Below are 17,385 nucleotides of genomic sequence, written 5' to 3'. Positions count from 1 at the left end.
AGCCTGCAGGTAGGCATGTCAATCCTCTTGGACACCTATTCTGGCTCTAAGCCAAGCAGTCATCACTATATTTCATATATGTCACAAAGGAAATACTTCCCAATTCAAATGGACCTTAAAGTTAAACCCTAGAGTTGGATTATCCAACTTTGAAGAGAATGGACAGAAATTATATTTTTCATGAACAAGATATGGACAGACCACTAGACATTTAGATAGGTGATTCCTGTATACCATTCCCCTTGAAGACAATTGTTACAGATTGACAGACTGATAGCTATAGGGCATCCACCACTTTTGTGACAAGGTCCCTGTTCCAGACGGTTTTGAGGATCACATAAACTAGCGAAGATGTGCTTGGCATATTGACCAGAACAGACAACTGGATATGGCAAGACGGTTGACAACGAAATTCAAAATCTGAATCAGTAATAGTAAATACAGCATACCCCAATATAATTAAAGGGTATCAACTAGAAAAGAAATTATGTATTTTGAAGAAAATATAAAACAAACTGGCGGAATGTGTAATAACACAAGTGGTGTATCACAGGGATGCATCATGTCACCAATTCTTAGTTGCCATCAAATAGGGTTGTAAGAACTATTGCACCCATGTGTAAAGAAAACAGGTTCACCAATACTTAAAAGACTAATCTTACTGACAGTATCATGTTACAATCTTTATCTAAAAACTAAATGGAAAAGGGGGGAGTTTTGATCAGTAAAATCATATTCTATCAATTTACATCACTGATCAGAAATATAGATAGCCGTAACTCTGAATTTCCGTTAAATCTGGGAGCACTAACAATAGAAGTTCAAAGGGACATACCTTAAACTATAAAAAAGGTCAGTGCTGTATTATTTTTATCAATGTGACCTATTATTTCATATCTAGAACTTCCACTGAGGAAGACTGCTTTAAAGAAGTTACAATCATTGAATGGACTAATGTCCATCATAACTACATTTGTACACTGCTGAGGTCAACACTTTTAATAAACAAATGACTGAAGCTGTGTTCACAATAATGATCGTATAGAAAATAATACAAACAGTTAAGTTTCCATACTTTAATAGAGTCAAGTAACTTTTAGTGCTATATCTCAAAACTCATACAACAATGATGACATTGTACTGAAAAAATTTTATTAATATAAAAAAAAACCATAAAGTAAGCACTTATAACAGCATAGGGAATTCAAGACAATTCAAAATTTTATTCATTACACTATTTCAATCAGCACTTCTTAAAAAGAATTAACAGTAGTACAAACAATAACACATTCAGATCTATTCATTTAAGGGGTACACTTTATCATTAAAAATGAGTATTTCTAAGAATTATGCCATAGTATCAGTACACAAGGTGGAAACGTGGCATAAGAAAGATAACTCCTACTAATAAGATAAGGTTAAGGTAACATCATAAATTCAGATTAACAGGAAATCAGTGGTTTTATTCATATTTTATGTCAGCTAAAATTCAGTCTAAATCTTGTGAAAGTAGAAATTGTTAATCATAACTGATTTTTCATTAGCACTTCTATGTTCACTTCAGTTTTGAAAGACGTTGAAAGTTAAAAAAAACTTAAAAAAAACATCGTAACAAAGACAATCAAAAAGTGACATTTACGATCCCTTTTTTCGTTGTGTTGAATTCAATGAATGCTTGTATGAAGTATCACAAAATAATGAGTTACTCAAATGAATGTAATGAGTCCAATAATATTATATTTTTATTCATAGAAATTTCCCCTTTTTTTCAATAATACATCTACTAATGGGATAATGACATACAAATCTAATGATTTTTGTGTAAAAATGACAAAATATCTTGGTGCCTTGAATAATTAAAATTTGATCCCTTTAATAGCTGTATAATGACAATATATGACTGTAGTTCTTGGGATACATTTTTGATTTGCTTATAGCTGGTTACAAGTACTTGGAACTTGGCAAATACAACAGAAAAAAAATATTTACAGCTAGTTGAAATAAACCAGTTCCAATTTCAATACAAATCTTGCTAAGCTAGTGAGTATTAAAATAACTCCCTAGGTAGAAATCTGCCCTACGTTATACCAATAATGATGACCTTAACCTTTAAATTTGCCATCCACTATCATAATTGACAGCTAAAGGCAGTGTCCAAAAAATCACACAGGTGTTCAGTGGTAGTTAAATAGGACACATTGGTATAATGTATGGCAGATTACTACCTAGAGAGTATAGAAAGTACTCATTAGCCCAGCTTGATTTCACTCTACACGTTGACGTACTCCCAAATAATTAGAGTGGAGAAACGCTCTTGGACCCACGTGGGGTCTGGGAATAGGCCAGAGCATCAACACAGCAGCCCAGCCGCTAGTAGGACATACTCTGAGTTCTTCGGTCAAGTATCCCGAAGGCTGGGCTCCACTACCTTCTACTACTAACTGGCATTACTAACAGAATCCCCATAAGGGGCAGTCGTGCGAGATCTGTAAGGATAGTCAAGACCGTAAAAACCCCCAATCGTCATAGCTAGATTTGTATTGAAATTGGAACTAGTCTATTTCAACTAGCTGTGAAAAAAACAAAAAAAAAACCAAAGACATCCACTGCAGACAGACAAGCCAAACAAATCTTTAAAAGATTCTATAAACAAAGATGTTATTAATTAATAATTCTTAAAACAAAATGACTTGAAAGAGAATAGTAGTTTTGTTTAAGAAAAAACCCTAAACAAACAAAAATGTATTTAAATAAAAACTCTTGCCATTCAAAAAATACAAAAATGTATTAATGAGAACACTGTTATTGCAAATCTTTATACATTTCATCAATTTGAGGTTGAAATTTCTTCTTTAAGTCTGTTCTTTTAGATTTGAATGTTGGAGTTAATAGTCCATTTTCCACTGAAAACAACTCTGGGAAAAGATAAATGTCTTTCACCTACAAATAGATTAACAAACAGATAAAATTTAAAATTTAGATCATATTACTCAAATACAATATCATTTAAACAGATCGACAATAAGGTCAATAAGCAATCATAAACCAAAAGTATAACCAACATATTCATGAATTGTGACTCTTATGTATAATCAAAAGATATATGATGTGTTTAACAAAAGATCATACTGACAGCAATTTCCAGTTAGCAATAAGTTTCAATCTGTTGTATAATTACTATAAACTCACGTCTCAACCGATAAGTTATCAACTTCCTCATATATCCTAATGTTCAGTGTTTAAACAGTATCCCATTACAATTTCAGTAATGATATAATTATTAAAGTATTTTTAAAGTTCAATATACATATTCATATTCATATTTAAAAAAAATATTGATAATATTTCTGATATTACATACTGTAAGTTAACTACCAGCGATGTGATTTTGTTATAATGGAGCTAGTCACCCTTATAAGGTATTGAGATTACATAGCTGCACTTGTTGGGTGCACAAGTCCCAATGTACTAAAAATATGAAATTTCAGCATTTTATAGGCAGCTGATTGACATAACTAGAAATCATTGAGATGGAATCCATTTCACCATTTCAGTAAGCCCTGCCATGGCAATTAAGCCATATATACCAAAAAAGTTACAACCGGGAAAAGAGCTTGTTGCAACCCCCCCCTAAACAAAAGTAAAAAAAAACACAGGAACTTGACCTAAAGGTCAAAGTTCAAGGTCACAGGCCACTATTCAGGGTACATAACACACATTTTCTTTGAGTGATCTACCCACATGCCAAATATCAAAAGCGCACATTGAAAGTAAAAAAAGTTATAGCCCTTTACAAGAGTTCATAACAGACAGTGATCACTACAGGGCAATTGCCACTTTTCTTGGTGGGGTCCTAAAAATGAGAGGACAGCAGATACCTAAATTAATTCATCCATCTATATATCAAACTACCACATGCTTAATCACCAAACTTCTAAATTTGATATTTTACTATTGCTTTTTAAACCAAGTATTCACTAATTACCTGTTCAAAGGAATGCAGCCCATTCGCCTTTCCTACTTTTGTCAGATCTGCTAATATGGCTTTTTTAACCTCCTACAAATTACAGATTTTTAAGTTGCAAACTATGTAACTGTAATAATGAAGTGAACAGAGGCCAAATAATTTGAAGGAAAGGTTTGTATTTTTGTTGTAAACTAACACAGAACAGTCTATATTTATGTTGTAAAATGATGACAAATGGTCTGCAATCATGCTGCAATCAGATAGAAAACGACTCATATTCATGTAAACTGACAGAAAATTGTCCATTTTTATGTTGTAAACTGACAGAAAATTGTCAATGTTTATGTTGTAAACTGACAGAAAATGGTTTGTATTTATGTTGTAATCTGACAGAAAATGGTTTGTATTTATGTTGTAAACTGACAAAAAATGGTTTGTATTTATATTGTAAAATAACAGAAAATGGTCTGCACTTAGGCTGTAAAAAATGTAATTAAGTAATGAAACTAAAGTAACAAACAAATAATGCCAGAATTTCTAAAGGCTATAAACACTCAGGCCACTCTTATATTATTGCAGAAAATGAAGGTTTTCACACATAATACCAGTATTTCTCTTTTATTCTTATCATAAACTTGGTACGTAGATTTATTTATTATCAGTAACATTCACCAAGAACTGAATGATGCATTAAGTTTTATTATACTTACTGGAATTTTGACAAGATCACATATGCTTCCTGTAGCATTGAAATTTGATTTACAATAACCTGGTAGAGTGTCTGGATCAGGCACACAGATACCAACTAAACAAGACTGAAATTAAAGAGTCAATACAGAAATAGTTATCACATAAGTGGTACTGTTCATAGGTGGGCAAACTGGACTTCACAAAAAACTGAGAGTATAGACAAGTGTACGTTCCAAGCATTTAACTTCAGTAGAAACTTCTGAAACATTTAAACAAATTCAATATTTACAACATTGTCACAATAAAGGCATACATACCTTCAAACTTTCTCCATGAACAAATATTTGTGCCACCAATGTAGACCGAACATAAATATTTTCTATCTTCTCTGGTGCTATGTATTCTCCCTGAGCTAGTTTGAATATATGCTTCTTTCTGTCTATCAATTTTAGAGTTCCATTCTGAAATTCATGAAATGCTCTACAATAATCAAAGGGAAACCAGACGTGGCCCATAATGGGACTAATACCCCACACAGATTGTTGAACCCTGTACATTTGAGGACCAATGTGGACACACAATTCATATTAGACACAACTTTTATGCGGGATTAACTCAGCACTTTTCACATACAATTTTGATGCCATTTTTTAAACACCCAACTCCAAACTGCAACCAGTTCTTTTTTCTGTTGTTGACAATACAATGACAGAGTATAACTGCAAATTTATTTTAAATGTAAATTCCTGACAATATGCACATACCAATACGGTAATTTAACATCAAATTAAGTTTCATAACAATCCTGCAAGTTGTTGTGGAGGAGTTATGAAGATTTGCTGAAAAACTTTGAAGTCCAACAGCTGTGATTTCTACAATTTATGCCCAAACAAAATCCTGACAATAAGCACATCCCAATATGGTAATCAAACAACCCATAAAGTTTCATAACAATCCTGCAGTTATTGAGGAGTCTTTGGACAAGACATGGGACTAAGTTTTGCTGAAAAACACTACGTTCAACAGCCATCATTTCATCAATTTTTGTCCAAACATAAATTCCTGACAGTATGCACATCTCCATGTGGTTATGTTACATCCCACAAAGTTTCATAAAAATGCTGCAAACTGCTAAGAAACTAGTTTGGACAGAGAGATGGGGTAAAACCTATATACCCCAAACTTATTTTGCAGGGGGTATAATAACTCTTATTAGTAAGCAAAGAAAACAAAAGAAAATCATGTGTGTCCCAATTAGTAACAGTAGGCTAGTCATTTACATATTTCATGGATAACAGTCCTTTGTAAAACAAAGAATAAGTTACTGTGATCACTGATATTAAATAGATAATAGTAATTGCAATTATTCCATTATGGGCACAGCAGAAATGGTAAAATATTTTCTGTCAATTTTCTCAAATCTATCATGTCATTGTCAAGAGTTAGGATATTGAGAATAGCTAGCTCTGTAGGACATAAGCTACATCAGCAATATCCTGAACAATTGGAACAAGTATGGACATTGTACAGTCTCTATACTTACTGGTAACCATTCTCCAATGTCTCCCGTGTGCAGCCATCCTTCATCATCCAATGCCTCTTTTGTTTTAGCCTCATCTTTCAAATAGCCACTAAATACATTTGGTCCCTTTATGCAAACCTGTTAATCAAACAATCAGGCATGAAACTATCTTAAAAAATATATATTATACATGATCTCTAGAAATAACAAAATGTTGCATGCTACATTGTGCTAAGAATACCTCAACTCAACCATTTCAGTCAAAGCAGGGAAAGGGAAAAATTGTACAAGTCATCATGCAAAAGAAATATACCAAATATCTAAGCATTCCCTGTAATAGAAGCAGAGAAATCTGTAATGAAAATTTTCATTATGCACCATCAGAAAAATGACTAAGTCAATCAGTAAACAGGAAGTAGATGAGGGAGGAACCTGAAAAGGGGATAAAAAATTATAATTAATGACACATATTATTTTTAAGAACACATTGTCAGTTTTACTGACTACTTTTGATCCACATACAAACAGTCAAACCTTAGTAGTTCAAACTCCAAGGGGACCATTGAAATGTGTTTGACTTATTGGGAGTTTGTACATTTCCAAATTTCTTTTGTTGCCGGTCCGAGCTCCACTTTATTGTTATGTACTTCCTACGCAGCTTTGTTAGTTCTTATTTTTCATATGCTTTTCTAAGGTTATGTTGACTTGTGGACATTAATAATAGAGTGCTTGCTTATAAAACACTTTCGGATTTCAAGTGTCTTGGTCAGTAATTTGTTTTCATCTGATTTTATTTGATGCTTTCATCATGCTGACTTCAGAACATTCTCAACTTCAATCAAGAAATCAAGAAATCCAGCATGTTGGAGCCATCAGAGTTTGAACAGGCTAAGTTCAACTGTAGTATTATGCACTTACAAAGCATAGAGAGTTTTGTTTCTACACAGACATATCAAATGTATAACCTCCCTTTAAATTGTTACATTTTTCATGCATTACTTTATTGACAATAAATTGTAGAGAACATTTTCTCATAGCAGTAAACTGTATTACCTCTCCTTTGTTATTAACAGCACTATAATTCATATCAGGGACATCAACCAGTTTGATGTAGTTACATGGTAATGGTGCTCCAACATTTCCTTAAAGAAATATGAAAATAATAATATGTAAATATATACACAAACTAAGTTCTTAAGAAACTCTTAATTCCTCACCTGATAATTGAAATTTAAGACTCTAGTTTGTCCATAAGAAAATATAATAAGCAACATTCACATTCACTTCTGTTCCTGAAAAGTGCTTATCAAGGTCAACTGGGGTCAACAAGCATTGCAATGGAAGCCAAGGGAACAGATACTTAAACTGCTCACTTCTGAGAATTTTCAGGTATATTTATGTTTGTTGACTTATTTCCTCATAACTGTAACTGTTCTTGTAGCCTCAAAATCTGATATCCTTTCTTTTAATGTATGAAAATGTAAACTAGTTTCCACCAGATTTGACCTATAAAGTTGTCTATTTATACCTTTCGCCTTAACTTAAGGTCTATGCGAGCTAAAATATTACCTGCAGAGGGATCTCCTATAAACTGCATAGAACAAATAGCAGATGATTCTGTTTGTCCATACCCTTCTATAATCTGGTAAAATACATAAAAAAAAATACATGCAATAATTTATATGAATCAGATTTAAGGCTTATTTTCTTGCAAAAAGAAGTTGAATTCTGATTACGTCTGCATAAATGGTACAAACACATCAAGATGTACGTGAGATTTGAATTATTGTCTTTTATTCATTGACAGATATTCTAATTTCTTAGTCCAAGTACAAATAGCATGTAAACAACTTTTAGGGAAAGGTAGATACAGTTGCAGATCTAATAAGCATTTAAGTCAAGACAATAAAAATCTGATGTGACTGGTTTGGACAAGTTTCTAACATATTCAGGGTTTAATTAAGAAGGTTGTTATAGCAAGTCATAGTAACTATCAACAGAAGTTACTTACAGGACAGCCAACACAGCATCGTAGGAATTCTAGTACAGAATCTGAGAGTGGTGCTGAACCTGTCGTGATGAGACGAACTCGGCCACCTAATCCAGCCTGGATTTTCTTAAACACAAATTTATCATACACACTGTTTTTTCTGATTATGCTCCTTAAAAGAAAAACAAAAGATGAACATTCCAATGGGGTAGTTCTTGAAATTTTATACGGTTGTAATTTAATAAAAGAACAGCGTTCTTTTTTTTTTTTTTAAAAAAGGGAGGAAAACTTTAAATTCATTGAAATTTTCTAAGGCCAAGGGCCACAACTTCCATAAAAATCAATCAACCCTAACCAAAGTCGAACTTTATTTGTAACTTCTCATAGTAAGACTACATACAAATTATAAAATCAATTAGTGAAAGCATTAAAATACTAGGAGCTCAAGAGAGCCTGAATCGCTCACCTGGTTAACCATTTGCTTATTTGAAAAACTTGAGGAATGAGACAGGCTAAGTTAAAATCAACTAAATTGTCAAATGCAAGAAATGTTTTTCATAGCATTTTCATGACCTGAACCAGAATTTTGCTAAAGGCAACAATTTTTGAATTTTTTTCAAAAACCTGTCTTATGACCCCTAAGTTCCATTTTTAGTATAGGCAGCCATATCTATTCACGGATTAAAAATCACAAGTCATTTTGAGCACGATATACTAAAGAACTATTATGCTTATTTTCATTCAATGATCTTAAATGGTTTTAGAGAAGAAGATTTTCAAAGTTGTACATGTGAAAAAAAATAACAAAAAAAACTGTTTCAGGGGTCGTAACTCCTACATTAGTCCATGAATGGTTTTGAAAATTTCAGCATTGGTCCTTCTCATGGTGCTTAACAATTTTAACCATGCCAGAAATTTGCTAAAGGCAACGGTTTTTGAGTTATTTGCAAAAAAACTGCCATCTGACCCCTATGTTCTATTTTTAGTAATGGTGGCCATGTTTTTTCTTGAATCTACAATCCCAACAGTTATTTTGTATGGGATACCCTAAGGAACATAAATGCCAACTTTCATTGAATTCTATGCAATGGATTTTGAGAAGAAGATGTTCAAAGTTGCACATGTGAAAAATGCTAAAAAAATCTGTTTCAGGGACCTTAACTCCTACATCAGTTGACCAATCGTTGTGAAAATTTTGACATAGATCCATCACATGATGCTGAACAATATTACCTCTGCCAGAAAAACTGCAATCTGACCCCTATGTTCTATTTTTAGTATTAGTGGCCATGTTTTTTTCAAAAATCCCAACGATCATTTCGTGCAGAATACCCTAAGGAACAATCATGCCAAGTTTAAAACCTGTCAGTGCAGTAGTTTAAGAGGAGAAGATTTTTAAAAATTTGTCCACGATGACGACGACGGATGCCAAGTGATGGCATAAGCTCACTTAGCCTTCGGCCAGGTGAGCTAAAAAGTGTGGAAAACTATAAATTCATTGAAATTTTCTAAGTCCAAGGGCCATAACTTCAGTAAAAATCAATCAAACCTATCCAATGTCGAACTTAATCTGTAACTTCTCATAGTAAGACTAGATACAAAATGAAAGTGAAAGCATTACAAAAAAATGTGCGGAAAAATGTAAATTCATTGAAAGAGTAATCAAGGGAACCAAGGTTATAGCGGTAATCAAAAGAATGTAATCCAGGTACAAAGACCAGACATGGAAAACAGATTCACACAACAAAGAACACAGAAGAACTAAAATCATACATACAAAGTAACAAAAGCAAATGAGTAACCTAGACCCCAATAAAAACTGGGAGCATGGACCAGGTCCAAGGGCCATAACTTCAATAAAAATCATTCAACTGTAACCAAAATCGAACATAATCTGCAACTCTTCATAATAAGGCCACATACCAAAAACAAACTTATTTGGTAAAAGCATAACAAAAAAATGCGGACAGACGGTCACCCGGCATTTCGGGGTCCCTCGTGACGCATTGCAGGGGGAAAAAAATTCAACTTCACTCACAGTGTAGAGAATATCCTGCTTTATATCAAGTTAAATATTTAACCTATATTTGGGTTATCCTCCTGGAGTCCTCAGACACTAATTATATTCCCCTCATGCACATCTACATAATTATAATATACAACCTTACTTCAAATTTCACCATGGTCCTTATCAGGAGGAGTTGTGCTGACGATGCTTAAACATGTAAAGTTCTTACATTAGTCTATTTCCCTTAAGGTACCTAATCTTCTTACAAAATTTCATATAAACCTGTTGAGCTTCTGAGGTTTTTAAAATAGTGTATAGCAGGTGCCAAAATTTACAATTTACTTTATGAATACCGGTAGGATTATTAATGTTTGTGGTCTTTTTTTTCACATCTTCAGATTTAATGGAATAGAAAAGATATGAAAAAATATCTTGACTTAAATTTGGCTACCTTTTTCACAATTTCCCAAATCTCACAAAAATTTCCCACTGTACAGTTTGTAAAACCCTAGAGTTGGATTACGTCACTTAGTAGGCATTAGGGAATACATGTGTAATTGTCATCTTTCATGCACATCTTACATATGGTGCCTTACCTTCCATTAAAATTTCATTAAAATCAACACACTGGCTTAGGAGATATACTTAGGTAATAAGTGGATAGATGAGGTGATTTTTTTATAATTCCTGAAACTTTGCTTACATACATATAAATTTAAATTTGCCTGGATTCTGTCATTCTTTTTAGTTTAAAATATGTACAAACATCAGTGAGTAGGCAGAAATTTCCACAAAAAATTAGAAAGCTTTATAAGCAATATTACTCATCTAAAACATAGTTTAATGGAATGACAAAAATGCTTACATGTTAACATAAATGACTGTTATTTAATGACTAACTTAAATGTCAAGTTCTCTCTATTTATTTTAATGCACTACTTACTTCTCAAGTTCTCTTTTTTTACTTTTTATTGCCATGTCAAATAACATTTTCTTCACAGAGCTTTCATTTACACCAGCCATTACCTACAGATATATTCAAATGATCAAAATAAATCAGAATGAATTCATAAGCTACTCAAGTTTTCAGTGTCAAACTTTAAAACCTGATGGAGTGTAAAAAATACAAATAAATTATTAATTTAAACCACCTTCTATCTTAAAATAAAATGGTTACAAAAGAACAATTTAGAAGACATACATGAAAAAAGAACCATACTTGTCTTTACTCATTCTTAATACATGTATAAACAGTCAAGGGCAGTAACTCTTTAACAGAAACACTAATGGTAGAGTGTTTTAATGTAGACTAACACATACAAATGTTGACAAGGAAATGTGCAAACATGAAACTCATGTCTTGCTAGTCTATCATTCAGAATCACAATGCATTTTTTAAAAACTCATTTCAACAGCAACATTTGTCCCCAGTTTCACAAGTCACCCACCTTGTCATAGAATCTGTTCAGTAACCTTGGCACTGATGGAAACAGTGTTGGTTGTAACTCTTTAATGTCATCCATCAGTAGCTTGACATCACCTTGGAAAAAACCTATCCTTCCTCCTAACATTGTCACAGTAACCTACAAAACACATACATACCTTATCATCTTTCAAATATTACTAGTACTTACATCAAGTAAATAAGTGTGGTTTTAAAATTATTCTTAGAATTATAATGGTTTTATTCCTTTAACTAGAAACACTTGATTTGGTGGTTACATGTACTCTAGCTTTTTGTATTTTAGAAATGATTACAAATATGACTGAGCTTGACTTGTAGTATATCTGAAAAGAATCTGTTGAGTAATTACACATTTATCAAAATTTACATTAAGAGACAGTATATGAAGGCACCATGCAGATCCAACGATAGGGGTGGCACAGAGTAAACTTTATCCCACCAATTTTATTCTTCCAAGGCCAAATAACGTCAGAAAGAACAAAGATTTTTCTGTATCAAAAGTGGATGACTAAGAACATATGTTAAAATTTTCCTAACAAGTCAACTAAATGATAAACAGATCAAGATGTTGTTTCCCTTTGAAGTTTCTAGTATCATTTATTTCATTTTTACTATTGCAGCAAATTACAAACTTACATTGTTATGTTTTTTTAATCTGAGTTTGTGGTCTCTAATGGGTGAAAATGTTTTGAAAACAAACAAGAAGTTACATGCATTGTCATGCTAGGCATGCCCACACTAAAACAGTTGATGTTAAACAGCAAACAAAATCACTTCCAACATATGTCCCATCTATATAAAGCTAGACACCAAATCTGAATGCAATCCATTCATTTGGAGCCAAGATTTTTGATTTCTCAATTATTCCATGTATTGTAAAATGACTAAGTCCCAAGGAACAAATAATTGATATCAAATAGTACCCAAAATCCTTTACAACATACATCCAATCTATATAAAGACACACACCAAATTTGAAATAGCTGAGATGACGGAGATAAAAGGGTTGGACAAGGTAATCCAATATATCACATACTCTTTGAGTGGGGGTATAGTTTGCATAGGCCTACCACTGACTAAATCTTGCATGGATGCCCTCTGAAGTATAAGAACTTGTTTTTAAGTTTGAATACTGAATAAACATTTATTAATCATCAACAATCAAGAGTATTCTAATACTGATTAAATCAGATATATAAATCATAACCGTATTATGACCTGTTGTTATATGTAAATTGATTGACTATCAGTGTAATAAGCACATGTAACACCAATAACTTAAGTGTTTAGTTGTTGACATATCTATGAAAACTGTGATAAAACCACTGAGAGAGTATTTATGTCTGTTATCCTACACACCATTTGTTCTTTTCAAAATGAAACATTGCTTGATGTATTAAATTGATCACACATATTATAATTATCATTATGAAGTATTCAACAACATGTACCACTGCCAGAGAAAGAGTTAATTACTGCAGGATATTGATGGTAAATCTGTAGCATTTTTCACACAGTCATGGGTGAATCTTTAATGTAGGAAAAATACCAAAAGAAATGTTTTGTTCAAATACTGAAACAAGATATGCAATAATTAAATATAGCATTCTTTAACTTTCAAATAGAAGTTTTATTATTAATCATACTGCAGAAATTTAATTATTATTTTGTCATAGTCCGCAAAACACTATACTAAATGAAGACATTAGTAACAGAAGACATCAAATGGTACTTGATGACCTACCTCTAATAATCTTTCCTACACTTGATGACCTACCGCTAATAATCCTTCCTACACTTGATGACCTACCGCTAACAATCCTTCCTACACTTGATGACCTACCTCCAATAATCCTTCCTACACTTGATGACCTACCTCTAATAATCCTTCCTACACTTGATGACCTACCTCCAATAATCCTTCCTACACTTAATGACCTACCTCCAATAATCCTTCCTACACTTGATGACCTACCTCTAACAATCCTTCCTACACTTGATGACCTACCTCTAACAATCCTTCCTACACTTGATGACCTACCTCCAATAATCCTTCCTACACTTGATGACCTACCTCTAATAATCTTTCATACATATGGGCTAAAGGTAAATAGGATATCAGAACATCATCAGGTCCAATGCCACAACCACCTTTTCTCTGTAAAGACAAAGAAGAGATACATAATTTATACTATTATATAGATAGCAGTGTTTTATCAATATCCCAGTGTATTAAATTTCAATAATTCACACTGAGAAATAAATATGGTAATTTCACTCTAAGACTTTCTCCCGCCAAAATGTCACAACATAGATATCAATCTGCCAATCACAGAATTTAAAATTCATTTTGAAAATATTGATATATTATGAAGAAAAATCTATAAAATAAATAGGATAATCAATTGGTTATCATGAATAAACAAAATATTATCACACGTGCCAAAGCGCTTGAGGATTTAACTCGTGTGCGATACAAGTTCCGCACACTCTTTAAATCTAGGTGATCTTCTGCACTCGTGATTATATTTTGCTCATTCACTCTTTCCAGTTAGTTATTCTAGTATTCATTTTCTCTAGGCTAAGAAATAAGACATAAATTTATACAATATCTATAAAGATTCTTGTACAAATATCAATATGTATTATCTCAGTCTTAAACTGATTACATGAAGCCATGACTCCATACTATACACTTACCAAAATGAGATCAGCAGAACAAACAGTAGATACTAAGGCAGCATGAGTTAACATGGCACCCTTTGGTAACCCTTGAAGAGAGAACAAGAAATAATATACTTTAGAATCAATGGTTCAGTAAAGGAATCCAAAAGACCCCAATAAAGTGTCAATGAAAAGGTTTGAAGATACAGGACCTAGGTAAATAAAATTTCAAAGGTCACAGGAGAGAAATTAAGGGGTTGTGACCCCAGACCAAAACTATTTAAACCCAGAACAATGTTAATAGTTTTTAAAATTAATATTTTACCATTTCAAGGGGAAAAATAGATAGTTGAAACCACTTCATTACTGCAGAACCTACACCAAACTGGCTTGAACAGAATAGGAACGAACATATCTCAATTTATATAAAAAATATTCCTTTTGCTTTTAAATTGCACGATAATACAACATAGTAATTGTTTGGCCTACATGGAAGGCAATTTGTGTACTGGCATTATGAAATCATCATTACTGAATTGTTTGGCCTACATGGAAGGCAATTTGTGTACTGGCATTATGAAATCATCATTACTGAATTGTTTGGCCTACATGGAAGGCAATTTGTGTATTGGCATTATGAAATCATCATTACTGAACATGTTTATATTTTTGCTTAAGTTAAGAGTTTTATTGAAGGAGAATTTTCTGAGGTTTATTAGATTACCTGTGGTTCCACTTGTATAACAAACAACACATATATCATCTTTCTTAGCTGGCTGTAAAAAAATAGCAATTAATAAATTATTTCATGGAAATGAAATGTAGCAAATGATGTCATGGTAAGTGTTACTGATTCTTTTCCAATATCAAAATCAAAATCCCATTTTATTGAAGAAAAACAAAATAGCAATAATTAAATGTACTTATCAAATTCCTATTTTTAGTAGTTCTGACAACTTTTACTTTATCATGTTATACCATATCTAGTTATATTTCCGTCAAAGCCTGTAATATCTATGTCCTAACCTGTTATACTTGTGCAGGGATGAATTTACAATGTCAACTAAAAAAGCAGAAATTGGCAACATCGGAAGTAATCTCATAGTGAAAAAAAGAATCAAAATGGTAAAATCAAGATTTGGAATAGTGGAATTCTGTTAAAAAGCAGAAACAAAAATCATGTCTGCTAATGCCATAACCAAGAGTCTTATCTAGAAGGAGAAATAAGTTAAACTTCTCCTAGTTTGTGCTCACTTCTTCCATTTGTCTTTGACAGGGAGAAGTTTTTGTAATAGATAACATAGACAAAAATGACAATATTATTTTTTCAAACAGAATGACTAAAACCAATGACTAGATTAAGCATTAGCCTGTTATATAAGGTATTTTACCAAGTTGATTTCAGAAGCAGAGTATTAGTTACATCATTTAACTTATTGGATTAAAAACCTGAATAAATTGTTAGTACTCATACTGAATGGAGAAACACTGCCAAATTCATCTGGGACATAAGGATGACATTAATTTAGTCCTATCTTCATTCTGGATAGATAACAAATACATGTAATATAAAAGGACTTGTCATATGAAAATAAGACCTTACAAATAATCATACCAAGAAATGTATGTTAAATCATAGTGTGACCCCATTTTCATTGCAAAAGAAGCATTACTTCAAACTTAATCCAGCCATGGTTTTGCTCATTGTAAAAAAAGTAGGATATTTGGAAAAATAGGAATTAGGGTGGGGTAAAGTCTGGTAAAACACTGTTTTCTGTCTGTTCAGACAAAATTTGTAATTTCAGATAGAAAAATGGAATTTCTATTTGAACAGGAAGAATATCATGTCTGCAAAAATTCTTTAAACATACAGAAAAACTGACTATGAGACTAAAAATGTACACTTTACTGTGAAACTACCTTTGGATCCATTGGAGACTTTTCACCTTGTTCCTAAAAGATAAATAGTAAGCAATTTAATACGGAAAAAAATCAGCATGAATATTAGAAAAAAAACAGTCAAAGATAGTTTACAACAAATACCTATAGACAGTTTACACTTAGACCAGCTCATCCTTTGAAAAATGCAGTAGGCAGATCTTCAAAATAGTCTAAAACTCCATAAAAAATTTCCCGCATTTAAATGTAACTATTAAGAAAAAGTGAAAAAACCACAATGATTGTCTTCTGATTTTAAAAAGAACAAATTTTATTATTAAGAAATATTTTTGGCAAATTTTTTTTTCAAGTTTCTTTCCTTACATGTAACTTAAGATATAATTATAATGTCTATTTTACTCACATTTTTTTGTGAACAGAATTGTTCAAAAGTAACTTGTAATGGTAAATATTGGTAATGTCTAGCTCTTTTAGGTAACTCTCTTTTTATGATATTTTAAAGTTTTATTGAGACCATTTATTTGCAAAATTAGAAACGTGATAAAACCTTAGGGAGGTTTACCACGGGTAACGGAAATAACTCTTGAAATCAGTGATTTGTATCATATTCAATTTCACCAAAACCTTTCAAGCTTTTCTTTGAAACAGAATGAAATCATTCCAAGTTACTTTGATGGTTACATAAGATTGATTCAAATGCTGAACACAAACGTTCAAACCACCTTAATTGCTACAATTTAACTGCCTGGTGGTTCTACCTTACACTAAGCATTATATTTTTGTAATTGTATCACAACACATAACATAAGTTAATACTCTTAATGGTAGTATTATTTAACATGTGTTAAACCTCTCAACCATTCTTTGATACAAACCTCCAACTGTGTAAAGGTGATTAAGCTAACTCCTAATTGTTCAGCTTTAGATTTTAATTCTACAGGTAATTTCTCTATCACAACAATGGTCTTCAGATTTTTTGTTTCCTCAATTCTGTCAAGGATAGCCTGTACTTTTTTACAAGTATCACAGATCACTAGTGATACTTCAGCTGAAATTGTAGAAATGTATCTACTTATTAAATTTCATCGATTCCTGTAAAACCAGTAACCATAAAATAAAACTGGTACAAACAAAATCCATAAATCACTGAAAAAAAAATCAAGGGAACCAAGGTTATAGC

General features: G+C 32.2%; 1 protein-coding gene across 4 annotated transcripts in view; it reads right to left on the bottom strand.

The window, feature by feature from the left end:
• Positions 1–1,061: 1,061 nt before the first annotated feature.
• Positions 1,062–17,385, bottom strand: part of LOC148618948 (long-chain-fatty-acid--CoA ligase 1-like) — a 38,238-nt gene continuing 21,914 nt past the window's right edge. For all 4 annotated transcript variants that reach the window (XM_088578355.1, XM_088578354.1, XM_088578357.1 and 1 more), the window contains 15 exons: positions 17,081–17,253; positions 16,227–16,259; positions 15,031–15,082; positions 14,343–14,413; positions 13,717–13,800; positions 11,626–11,760; positions 11,121–11,203; positions 8,191–8,341; positions 7,749–7,821; positions 7,233–7,321; positions 6,201–6,317; positions 4,975–5,118; positions 4,678–4,782; positions 3,986–4,057; positions 1,062–2,940 (listed from right to left, as the gene is read on the bottom strand). In XM_088578355.1, the coding sequence (XP_088434481.1) occupies positions 2,803–2,940; positions 3,986–4,057; positions 4,678–4,782; positions 4,975–5,118; positions 6,201–6,317; positions 7,233–7,321; positions 7,749–7,821; positions 8,191–8,341; positions 11,121–11,203; positions 11,626–11,760; positions 13,717–13,800; positions 14,343–14,413; positions 15,031–15,082; positions 16,227–16,259; positions 17,081–17,253 (1,520 nt within the window). In that variant the 3' untranslated portion in view covers positions 1,062–2,802. The remainder of the gene's footprint in view (positions 2,941–3,985; positions 4,058–4,677; positions 4,783–4,974; positions 5,119–6,200; positions 6,318–7,232; positions 7,322–7,748; positions 7,822–8,190; positions 8,342–11,120; positions 11,204–11,625; positions 11,761–13,716; positions 13,801–14,342; positions 14,414–15,030; positions 15,083–16,226; positions 16,260–17,080; positions 17,254–17,385) is intronic.

Source organism: Perna viridis, chromosome 4 (assembly GCF_037379345.1).
Source record: "Perna viridis isolate PV_CMFRI_1.1 ecotype Kerala chromosome 4, ASM3737934v1, whole genome shotgun sequence".
Classification (NCBI taxonomy): Eukaryota; Metazoa; Mollusca; class Bivalvia; order Mytilida; family Mytilidae; genus Perna; species Perna viridis.
Note: the sequence above shows the minus strand (reverse complement) of the source record. Positions and strands in the feature narration are given on the sequence as shown.